Raw genomic sequence first — 10004 nt, forward strand, 5'->3', positions numbered from 1 at the left:
TGTGAAAACAGCAGTGCAGTCTGCAAAGCAGACTGATTAGGGACAAGTGCTTCTCCTTCCTGAGTGCTGTGTGATTCTGGAAAGGTCACCTTTCCAATGTGGCACTCTCAGGCCTAATTAGGGTTGAAGTAGAGGAAATTGTACCCGCCGTTTGGCTCCCAGGTGCTTGACATATAAAGAGCTGTGGGAGGGGAAGGCATCATTTAAAAATAGGGCAGCTTTGTTTGTTGTGTTCCTGTTTGAGAAATGTGTCAACTGCATCAAGAAGATCCTTGAGCCCCTTTTAAAATCAGATTTCTTTGGGGAAGGCATTAATCTATTCAGAATACACTGAATTAGGGGGAGCAGCACAGAGGCTAGGAAGTTATATGAAGGGGATGAGTGAGACTACAGATGCTGGGCTGATCTGGCAGCCTGGTGGCAATTGAAGACAAACTTCAGTTAGCTCCCAAAAAGTGCATGCATCTTACATTATAATCTGCCTGGCAACTGACTCCCCAGCCCAGCCCCTGGCTTCCTTACTTTTCATTCCATCCAGGAAGAGCACACACCAGCTGCTGAAACTTCTTTAGCCTGACAAAGGGTTTTTGAACTCGAAAGCTTGCTTAATAACTATTCTCCAACTATTTGGGGTGGTCTAATAAAAGATATCAGATTCACCCAAGGAACCTTGTCTGCCTATGCATCTTACAAGGACCTTTGTATGGAGAAACCAGAGGTCCAGAAATTAGACCATGGGCTTGGGAAACAGGACTTTTGATTTCTTCTGCTAGCTCCATCATCTGCTCTCCATAAGACACCGAGCAAGTCACTTGACTATTCTGTGTCTCATTTTCCCCACTCGTAAAATTTCACTGTTAAAAGTGACCCACCTGCCCAGGTAGAAGTCTGCACTGGTAGAGTGTCACCTGCTTGGGGTGCTGAGAATGATTTTATTTATTCATGTTTGTAAATCATATTAATATTTCAAGGAAGCTGAAATGCACTAAGCAGAGAATGGATGAGGGTAAACCCAAAGGTCTTTAGGAAGTATCTATGGAACTGTGTGAATGGCTTACATGGTCATTTTATTTTAAAAAGCAGGATAAGTAAAGAGAGTTTGAGGATAACAGGAAGAGGGAGAAGGATTTGGGTTTCCTTTTGTTTCAAGCACTATAATAAATAATGATAATACTTTGCTTTTTCAGTAGCACCTTTTTGTCCCTGGTTCTTAAAACTCTTTACGTTCACTAATGAGTTAGATCTGCTGTCACAGCCCTCCCGTGGCTTAGGTAAGGTATGGATATCCCTATTTAACAGAAGTGGAAACCGAGTCAGAGGATGTCACTGAGGAGGGTCACCACAGCCCTGTGCTAATAAGAAGAACCATGACACCGATGAGTAGGTTATCACTCTGTTGCTCAAGGAGGCCAGATATGAGAAGCACAGGTCCTTGGAGCTGTGTGCTCTCTGTTGTATGCTCCAGGCAGGTGCAGGTAGAATACACCTGCAGTGCTGCTGAATATTCCAGCTCCATCACCTCCACTGGTTTCAGCAGCAAGTCTACAGAAAGGCAAAAGGGTAGAGCAGGAGGAGGGAGGATGAGCACAGAAGAAAGGACTTAAAATATCACACATGTTCCTCCTTTTCCCTGCCACAGTTTCCAGTAGAAGGAAAACAGTGAAAGCAAAATGCAGCCTGGCGTGTGAGTATCTGACAGAGGAAGACTACACAGATCTGCTCTGGACCACATTATCAGAGTTCCCAGGTAAGTGCCAGTGTCTTGCCACAGGGTGCTTGCTTGGCCAGTCTCTGGGATCTGCCTCATAAAGCCACAAAGGCCTGTCTGGTTATGGATCCCATTCAAGCCACATGCCAGGCATTCAGGGTAACAAGTAAATAGGGTTTTATAACTCAGTGAATTTCTGTTGCAGTGGCATTTGCATGGCAATGGAGCATGCACAATGGGTGGCATATGGTAGCAACGGTTCTATTAGATGTACAAGTACTTCCTGAAGTAGTGATCGACTTGCAATGGTATAATATGAGGCTCTGGATATTATCACCACTCTAGATTCATGTTTCAGGGGTGAACTCGACCCTGGGGCAAAAAGAGCGCATTTCCATTGCAGCCAGTGGGATATGGAATGGGATAAAGCAGGGCTGGTGTTTGCAGACAGCTTGCAGCTCTGTTGAGCTAGCTTTTCTACTCATCATGCGACATCTTGCAAGTTTGTCAAACCCTGACTTTAAAAGCTCCTTTGGTGAAATAGGATCAGCTTATTCAAGCACAGCTGAATCAGACTTTTTCTGTCTGGCTCGGGAGGTGCTGACCAATGTTGTTAGGCCTGTCTCCAGCCACAGCTAGAACCCCAAATCTTGGCCTAGCTGAGGCTTGGAATGTCAGTCTTGCCAGGGTGTGAATGCAGGCTGTACTGCTTTGCAGCATACCTCAGCAGCTAGCCAAGGGAGTCCATCTCCCCTTTAGGTTAGGGCTAGGATGCAGCTGATGATAAGCTGGAAAGAGGCCAAGAGAATAAAGGAGGAGCTGTTGGCTCAAAAAATCTCATTGCCAGCTAAATTTGGCCTTCAGTGTAATTAGGATAGTCCAGTGTTAAGACTCCAGCATCGTTCTGTTCTGAGAACTGCTGTTGCACTTTAACACAGTCAGTGTCGGCAGGACTCTAGAGCTGATTCTCTCAGCTCTTTTGCCTGTGAAACACACATAACATAGCTGCTCCTTCGCTCTATGGTAAAACAGCGAATACCAATGCAAAAACAGCAGAAGTGTTCCATAAATACATCTCTTCTGTATTTGAAAAGCAGCAAGATGATGTGCTGGTATCACATGAGTTTGATTAAGTACTTTTCCAGTCCATTAGTAACCAAGGAGAATGTTAAACAACACCCAGTAGGGATAAACATTTTTAAATTAGTGAACACAGATATCTTTCACTAGAGAGTCCTAAAAAGATGACTGAGGAGATCTCTGGCCCACTGATGCTAATTTTTAATAAATATTGGAAAGCCAGGGAAATTCCAAAAGAAACATGCTAACGTTATGCAGTATTGAGAAAGAGCATGTGACTATAGGCCCCTTAGCTTGACAGCAGCCCTAGGCAAGATAATGGAATAATTGAGATAAGATTAAATTAATAAGAAATTAAAGAATAGAAATATAATTAATGCCAGTTAATTGGGTTTAACAAAAATAGGTCAGATCAGACCAACCTGATTCATTATTTGATGAGTCAACAAGTTTGACTAATAAAGGTAATCCTGTCAATGTAACATGCTTGGACATTTGTAAGTGTTTAATTTCATGTGAGACTCTGTGTAAAAAATCAGCACTAAGCTATAGCAGTGAAGCACACTTTAATGAAAGAGCTGGCTAATTTCCAAAATGATGGTCAATGGGAAATCATCGTCACATGGGGCGCTTCTGCAGAGATCAGTACCAGGGTCAGTGCTATGCAACAATTTCATCAATGATCTGGAAGTCAATATGAAATCATTGCTAATGCAATTTGCAAATGCCACATAGGTTAGTGGACTGGTAAATAATGATTAGGTCATGGCAGCATAAAGGAGGATTGGAATCAATCAGTAAACTGGGCCCATTCCGGCAAAATGTGTTTTAATACCGGCAAGTGCAAGTTCTACTTGTGAAAACAGGGAATGCAGGCCATGCCTACAGAATGGGGGCTAGATCCCAGAAAGCAGGGGTGCTGAGAAGGATTTAGGGACCACAGTGGGCGAGCAACTGAGTAAGAGCTCTTGGAGCTATGCTGTAGCAAAAAGGGCTAATTCAACCCTTGGATGCATGATGAGTAACAGATCTAGTGGGAAGGAAAAGAATTAGTTTGTGTCTTGTAGCAAAACCAACTCACAGGAATGGAGCAATCTATGTCTGTTCCCCTCCAGGTGTTCTGGTGACCCTATGGATTATTGATCGGATAGGCCGCAAGAAAACCATGGCTCTGTCCTTCTTTGTCTTCTCGTTCTGTAGTCTTCTGTTGTTTATCTGTGTTGGAAGGTAAGTAACCCAAGTGGAAAGCAAGCTCAGATCCATTGACTTTTCTGCATGGGACAAGAGGGAGAGAGAGGGATGGTTTTAAAGGCCAAGTTAAACTGTGTAAAGAATTCCAGGAGGGCGTTTGGCTCCTCTCCGCCCAGAAGTTAGAAGAAAAGTAAGGGAAGTATGTGGAGAGAAATCCTGCCCTCGTAATACTTTGAAGGAGGCAATCATTTACAGCAACAGGGGAAACAGCTCTGCAGAAACATTTTGCATTAATCTGATGCAGCACGGCTCAGCTGCTGATGCAGAGAGCAAAGCTGGTACCTCTGGCTTTTTGTTATGGGTTGTATTGGCCTTCTCCTGAGTCTGTGAAGACACACTAGGTTAGGCTCATGGCAGCAGCCCTGTCTTCCATGCAGCTGCCCACGCCAGTTCACAGCAGAGCTTGGCCCATAGTAGTGAAATGGAAACTCAGTGTTGCGCAGAAGGCAATGGCTGCTGATCGGCAAAGTCAAGGTCTTGGCTTGGAAACTGCTGCAGTGGTGGAACCTTCCTTGGCTGTCAGCTTTCAACAGAACAGCTGTTTGGCCTGCTCAGGAACCCATCGAGGCCAGGCATTCTGCAGCACGTAGCACCCAGCAGTTTCCACTATGGCCCAGTTTCCCAAGAGCCCATCATGCATGCACTGGGCTCAGGTCTCCACAACATCTATTTCTGATTGCAGGTGATGAGTCCTGTGGAATATTCTGGTCTTAGGTTCACTCGTGCACCAGGCCACTCCAAGCCTGAACAGCAGTCCATAGAAATTGCACCTTAGTTGCTGCCAGACTGTTTCTGATGGGGAGAACATCTAGGACATTTTCACGTGTTCTCTGGCTGAGGATAAATCTTAAATATATAAATAACTCCCCAAAAGTATCCATTTCTCATGCCCTGAATCTGGTTCTGAACTCATGTACACTACCTCTGCTCCAGGGGCACTAGCTCAGGGCTAGACTGGTGTGAGGTCAACCTTAGAGTGCATATTGTTCTCAGCCAGGCATCTTCAGGCTGCCAGAGGTTCACAGAATTTATTTCCTTGGTCACAAGCTGTTAATAGCGTGTTGAAATATAGGCTCTTAGAACAGTCCGTGTGATTGCCGAGACCAGCGTGTTGGGCATCATCATGCTCTAAAGATCTAAAAACTATGAGAGGGTGAATAAAATCAAAAGGAATCTATTTATCAAAATCCGGAATATTTTTTTAAGTTGCTCTTTATGTTTAAAGGAAGACTATTCAGAACCACCTAACCCCTGCTCTTGTTTCTCTCCTCTCAGAAATGTTCTTACTGTGCTGCTTTTCATCGCAAGGGCTTTCATTTCAGGAGGCTTCCAGGCTGCTTATGTTTACACTCCTGAGGTGAGAGTAGTCATTTCTGTAACGAGAAGGTTTAATTGGGGTGAGGTCCTGGTGTGAGAAAGCTGAATGCTATCGTCTCCTGATCATAGACGTGTATACGTTTCTTGAGTCCACTGCATTGTTATAGTTGCCTAAATGGCATTGACTTGACAGAACGTGTGCAAATCCTCATTGATTAAATGTGCTGCTGTTTTATCCAACAGGTTTATCCAACAGCCACTCGTGCTTTAGGGCTAGGTACATGCAGTGGGATGGCCAGAGTGGGAGCCCTGATCACTCCGTTTATTGCACAGGTAAAGTCCCCTCTTGTCCAAGCCTGGGGATGTGGTGGACAAAGCACAGCCAGAATTAGCCTATGTTGAATGCTCCTAATGCTTCAGGGAGAGATCCATGACTCAGGAGGGCAGAGGCCAGACAGGGTAAGGCTTGGTGGTTGGCTGCATCACCTCTGCCTACTGACAGAGCCATTCTCTGTCTGGGAAATGGATCTGCTGACAGCTTTCCTGATGGCTTACCAGGAGGCATCATCCCTGCTTGAGCCCAATCGGCAACCCCTCTGATGTCCTCCTGGGCTGCTCTAAGGGAGCCCAGTTCTTAAGAGCTGCAGTGGAGCCCACGATGATCTCCACCTGGAGGACAGTTCCTGTTTAACAGAAAATGGCTTCATTTATGGCAGAGGGGGCCAACAGGGCAGCCAAGATGGTATCACACCTCAGCTCTTCTCCTGATCTGTGAGAGACAATCCTGTTCTCCACAGATCAGAGGCACAGCACAGTGACCAAATAGTGAAGTCCATGTGTTTTTCACTCAGACCAGGGGCCCAAGATCAGCAGAAGAAAACTAAAGAATAAGAGAAATAGAGTAAGGTTGCTGCAGGTCAAGGATAATGCCCAACACTTGGAACAAGCTGCTACTGAGGGAGGTAGTGAGGTGGGAACAGAAATGATTGAAGAGCTCTAAAAACTCCTTCCTGTTACTAGTGGATCAGAGCCAGGAGGTTCAGAGCTGACCCTTCCCAAAGCAGGGATGGTTCAGCCATGGGATTTTCTTTGGTGCATATGGGAAAAGAAGCAGGAGTTTGAAGAAGAAAGGAGATGGCAAGAGTGAGAGACTGACAAATAGGTCAGTACTTCAGGCCTAGGGAGCTGTTTTCCATACCCGATATCATCCGGTTGTTTGAGTGATCACATAGGGAGGGCCTAACCTGGTGGTCTGCCGGCTGAGAGAGAGGCAACAACCCCTGGCTGCAACAACGGCTTTTTCAGTGGCTGGGCCATCCACTTTGTGGTAATTTTCCTGCCTCTAAGTGAGGGTAGTAATAGTGTCTCGCCCATGTAAGCCTTGAGCAAAGTATCCTGAAAGTATAGAAGGGCTAAGCATCACCCACACAGCAAGGAAAACACTCAATATGATGGTTTTCAAAAATCAGATTTTTTCCATAAAAGGAATTAAAATGTTGAGGCTGCAGTAAAACATGTTAGTTTTAGGGTAGACCCAGGTCAGTCTTTCACATTCTCTCGCTCACTTTCCTCCTAGGTCATGCTGGAGTCTTCAGTCTATTTAACTCTGGTGGTTTACAGTGGGTGTTGCCTCCTGGCAGCTTTGGCTTCCTGTTTTTTGCCCATTGAAACTAAAGGCCGTGGCCTGCAGGAATCTAGCCACAGAGAATGGGGACAAGAGATGGTTGGGAGAGGGTTGCACAACCCCGGAGTGACCAGGTCAAATTCCAGCTCTCAAGAATGACCGCATGGAGAGGGATGGTACATGGAAGAATTGCGTTTGAAAAAAGAAGCGAAGCGTATCAAGCTGACCGTACTGTCACTGCCAATGTCATGTGTCAAAATGCAGGAACTTTTGATTTGGACCTAAGCAAATTGTGTCTTTACTACTCTCTGCTCACACTCATACCAATGTTCTTGTGTAACAAGAGGCATTTGATCTGGACGTCATTTAAAGTTTCCGGAGAAGGGATTTCTTTAAGTCTGTTTTGTCTGCATGGTCAGCTACCAAGCTTAAAATGTCCTGTGTCAAGCAAATAGCTCACTGAATGCAATTCAGTATCAGCTGTAATTTAAAAAAAAAAAAATGTAATCTTGGTGCTTAAAAGCAACAGATTCATATTTGTTCTGTACCTGGCATAGCACACGGTGGGTTCCATACACTACAGAATAAGTTTTTCAAATTAGATGCCTGCCTTGCACTTTTTTTAGTTATCAGCAACAACAAAATGTTGTGATAAACAGCAAACCTACCAATGCTTTCCAGCTCTCTCGCCTGTAAGTTTGTTCTTCGGGAATTACCAGGCACTGAGGGAGGTGTTGCGGAATGTATTCCCTGAATGTTTTCGTTCCTCAAGGCAGAGTCGTTCGAGTCAGGGACGAGTGTTGTTTGACTTGGAGATGGGCTGTTACACGAGAAATGTCAATCCTTGTGGTTTGGAACAGAATTTAAGTTTTCTACCATTGCCAGAAACATTGAGCACTCTATTGCATTGGTGAAGACTGCTTCAGCCTACCAGTGTCTGTGTGTGTGTGTGTGTGTGTGTGTGTGTGTGTGGAGATGCACGCTGTGGTTTACTGCATGGGTCCAGATATGTTTCTGCTCAATTTGCCTAAGTATGTTCTTGCACTGGTGTAGCCAATACCTGTGATACAAATGTCTTAATCTGAACAGCTGTTTGTGGCAGTCGAATAGAGCTGCTTTCAAGTATCTCCCCACAGGAACATGTTTCCTGACAGCTGGGCAGAACTCTTGGATAGCTGCTATTGTCCGTGGAATGTAACACCGGGGTATGAAGGAATGTCGTTGGCACCACGTCTTAAATAAAAAGAAGTCCTGGGAGGAGCTGTACCAGTCATCGGCGGAGGATTGGCTCAGCACATGCAGATTGGGTGTGCAGACAGGATGTCGATGCAGTTCTTGCTCTTGCTGCAAGGAGTGGTAGAGTTCAGGTGAGGACAAGTTCACTTCATATATATAGATTTTTCTTATATATATATATAGCCTATTTGTAAGGAATCTGTCACTCAACAGGGCTTCAGATCTCAAAGCTCGTTGGATGTGGAGCAAAAAACCATGTACCAGAACTCAGACATTTGTCCTCCACGTGTCTCCGTATGTTTTCAGATGTCCACCCTACAGAGCACACCACTAAATATAAGAGACGCACCGATGTCTCCTCTCTAGGCCATGGGAAGCAATATATTTTAGGTAATATATGTGGTCAGTTGTTCCACAGATGTGTAGTGTGTGCAGCTGATTTTGCACAGTGTATTTTAACTCTTTTCAGGACCCAGCTCTTCCCAGCAGTTCTTAACACTGTGGCAGGAGTGGGTCATCAGGTTTACTGGCAGGTGCAAAACAAGTGAACACACACCACATTCAGCTTTCACTTAGGGAAACCTGGGGCTATAGTGTAGTGAAACACTCCAAAACATTTCAGGCTCTTTGTCCTGTTCCATGGAAGATCCCTATAGGATTCCTTATAGGAACTGAGGAACTCCAAAATGCTAAGAAAGGCCAAAGAAGTTGTTGGCATTCAGTGCTGGGGAAGCATAGGATTGGCCAGGAATGCAATGGTCTGTGCATTCATTTCCCATTAAAATGTTGTGATTGCAGTGAAGGACTCTAGAAATAGTGGGTATAAGCAGGTGAACTTTTCACTTTCAAATTAATATGAAAATGTAACTCAGTTCACAGAGGGATCAAGCGTTACAGGTGGTTGATGGCATAGGAGAACGTTGTCTGTTCTAGGACTAACACTTGACTTTGGTTTTGGGGATCTCTTGGTATTGAATCTCAAGATGCTGAAGTTTCACTAATGTCAGCAGCTGGAACTCTTCAGCAGCTAGTAGACCTTGGTAATAGGTCCTTCTCTTCTCCTTGCTGTAGCTGCATTAATCCCCCTCGCATACCACAAAATTGAAGTGGCTCAACCCTGCAGCATGGCACAGCAGCTTCTTTTCTTTGGGCTCTCACTTGAACATACAAGAGACATTTGGAAGAGAAGAAGCAAGCTCTGAATGGTAGAGGCACTTGGAATTAGACCGGACTTGAGGCCCAGTTATTTGGGCTGGCAATGAATTGCATTCGCATTACTCTGAGGCTCTTTTTGAAAGTTCAGCTTAGCGCCAGCAAATATCAGTGGAAACATGAAACCTACAGCCTTGTGGAATTGCCATGTTAACAGCCTCATTGTCGAGCCTGTCTGCCTATTGTCTTTTGAGCTCCTTTCCTGAAAATCTGGCTTCTGCCTTTCAGATACTCATATGCACGCCCTTCAGCCTTTGAGTCAGCATTCAACAGCTTAAAACTGTTGCATTGCAAAGGCCTTCAGAAGAGGCATCAGCAACTTTTATGCGGAGTGTTTATATACATATGTATATGGAATAGAGTTGTGTATATGTACATTCCCAATGAAGTCTTTCATTTTAAAATGCATACATATGCAATGCAATGGCTCTTAATTCTGTTGAGAGGCTTATAGCTTTTTTAACCTGTGACATTTACAGTATTACAGAAAAATGTGAAGGCATTTTTGCTTTTCATTTAATATAAATGCAGCACTGAAAAATATGTGTCGTTATAGGAATCCCAGAATCAGTCCTG

General features: G+C 44.5%; 1 protein-coding gene across 1 annotated transcript in view; it reads left to right on the forward strand.

The window, feature by feature from the left end:
• Nucleotides 1-7510, forward strand: part of SVOP (SV2 related protein) — a 30537-nt gene extending 23027 nt beyond the window's left edge. The window contains exons 12-16 of the mRNA XM_006015151.2: nt 1640-1747; nt 3904-4015; nt 5315-5396; nt 5600-5689; nt 6933-7510. Of these exons, the coding sequence (XP_006015213.1) occupies nt 1640-1747; nt 3904-4015; nt 5315-5396; nt 5600-5689; nt 6933-7139 (599 nt within the window). The 3' untranslated portion in view covers nt 7140-7510. The remainder of the gene's footprint in view (nt 1-1639; nt 1748-3903; nt 4016-5314; nt 5397-5599; nt 5690-6932) is intronic.
• Nucleotides 7511-10004: the final 2494 nt, after the last annotated feature.

The sequence above is a fragment of the Alligator sinensis genome, unplaced genomic scaffold, assembly GCF_000455745.1.
Source record: "Alligator sinensis unplaced genomic scaffold, ASM45574v1 scaffold628_2, whole genome shotgun sequence".
Taxonomy (NCBI): Eukaryota; Metazoa; Chordata; order Crocodylia; family Alligatoridae; genus Alligator; species Alligator sinensis.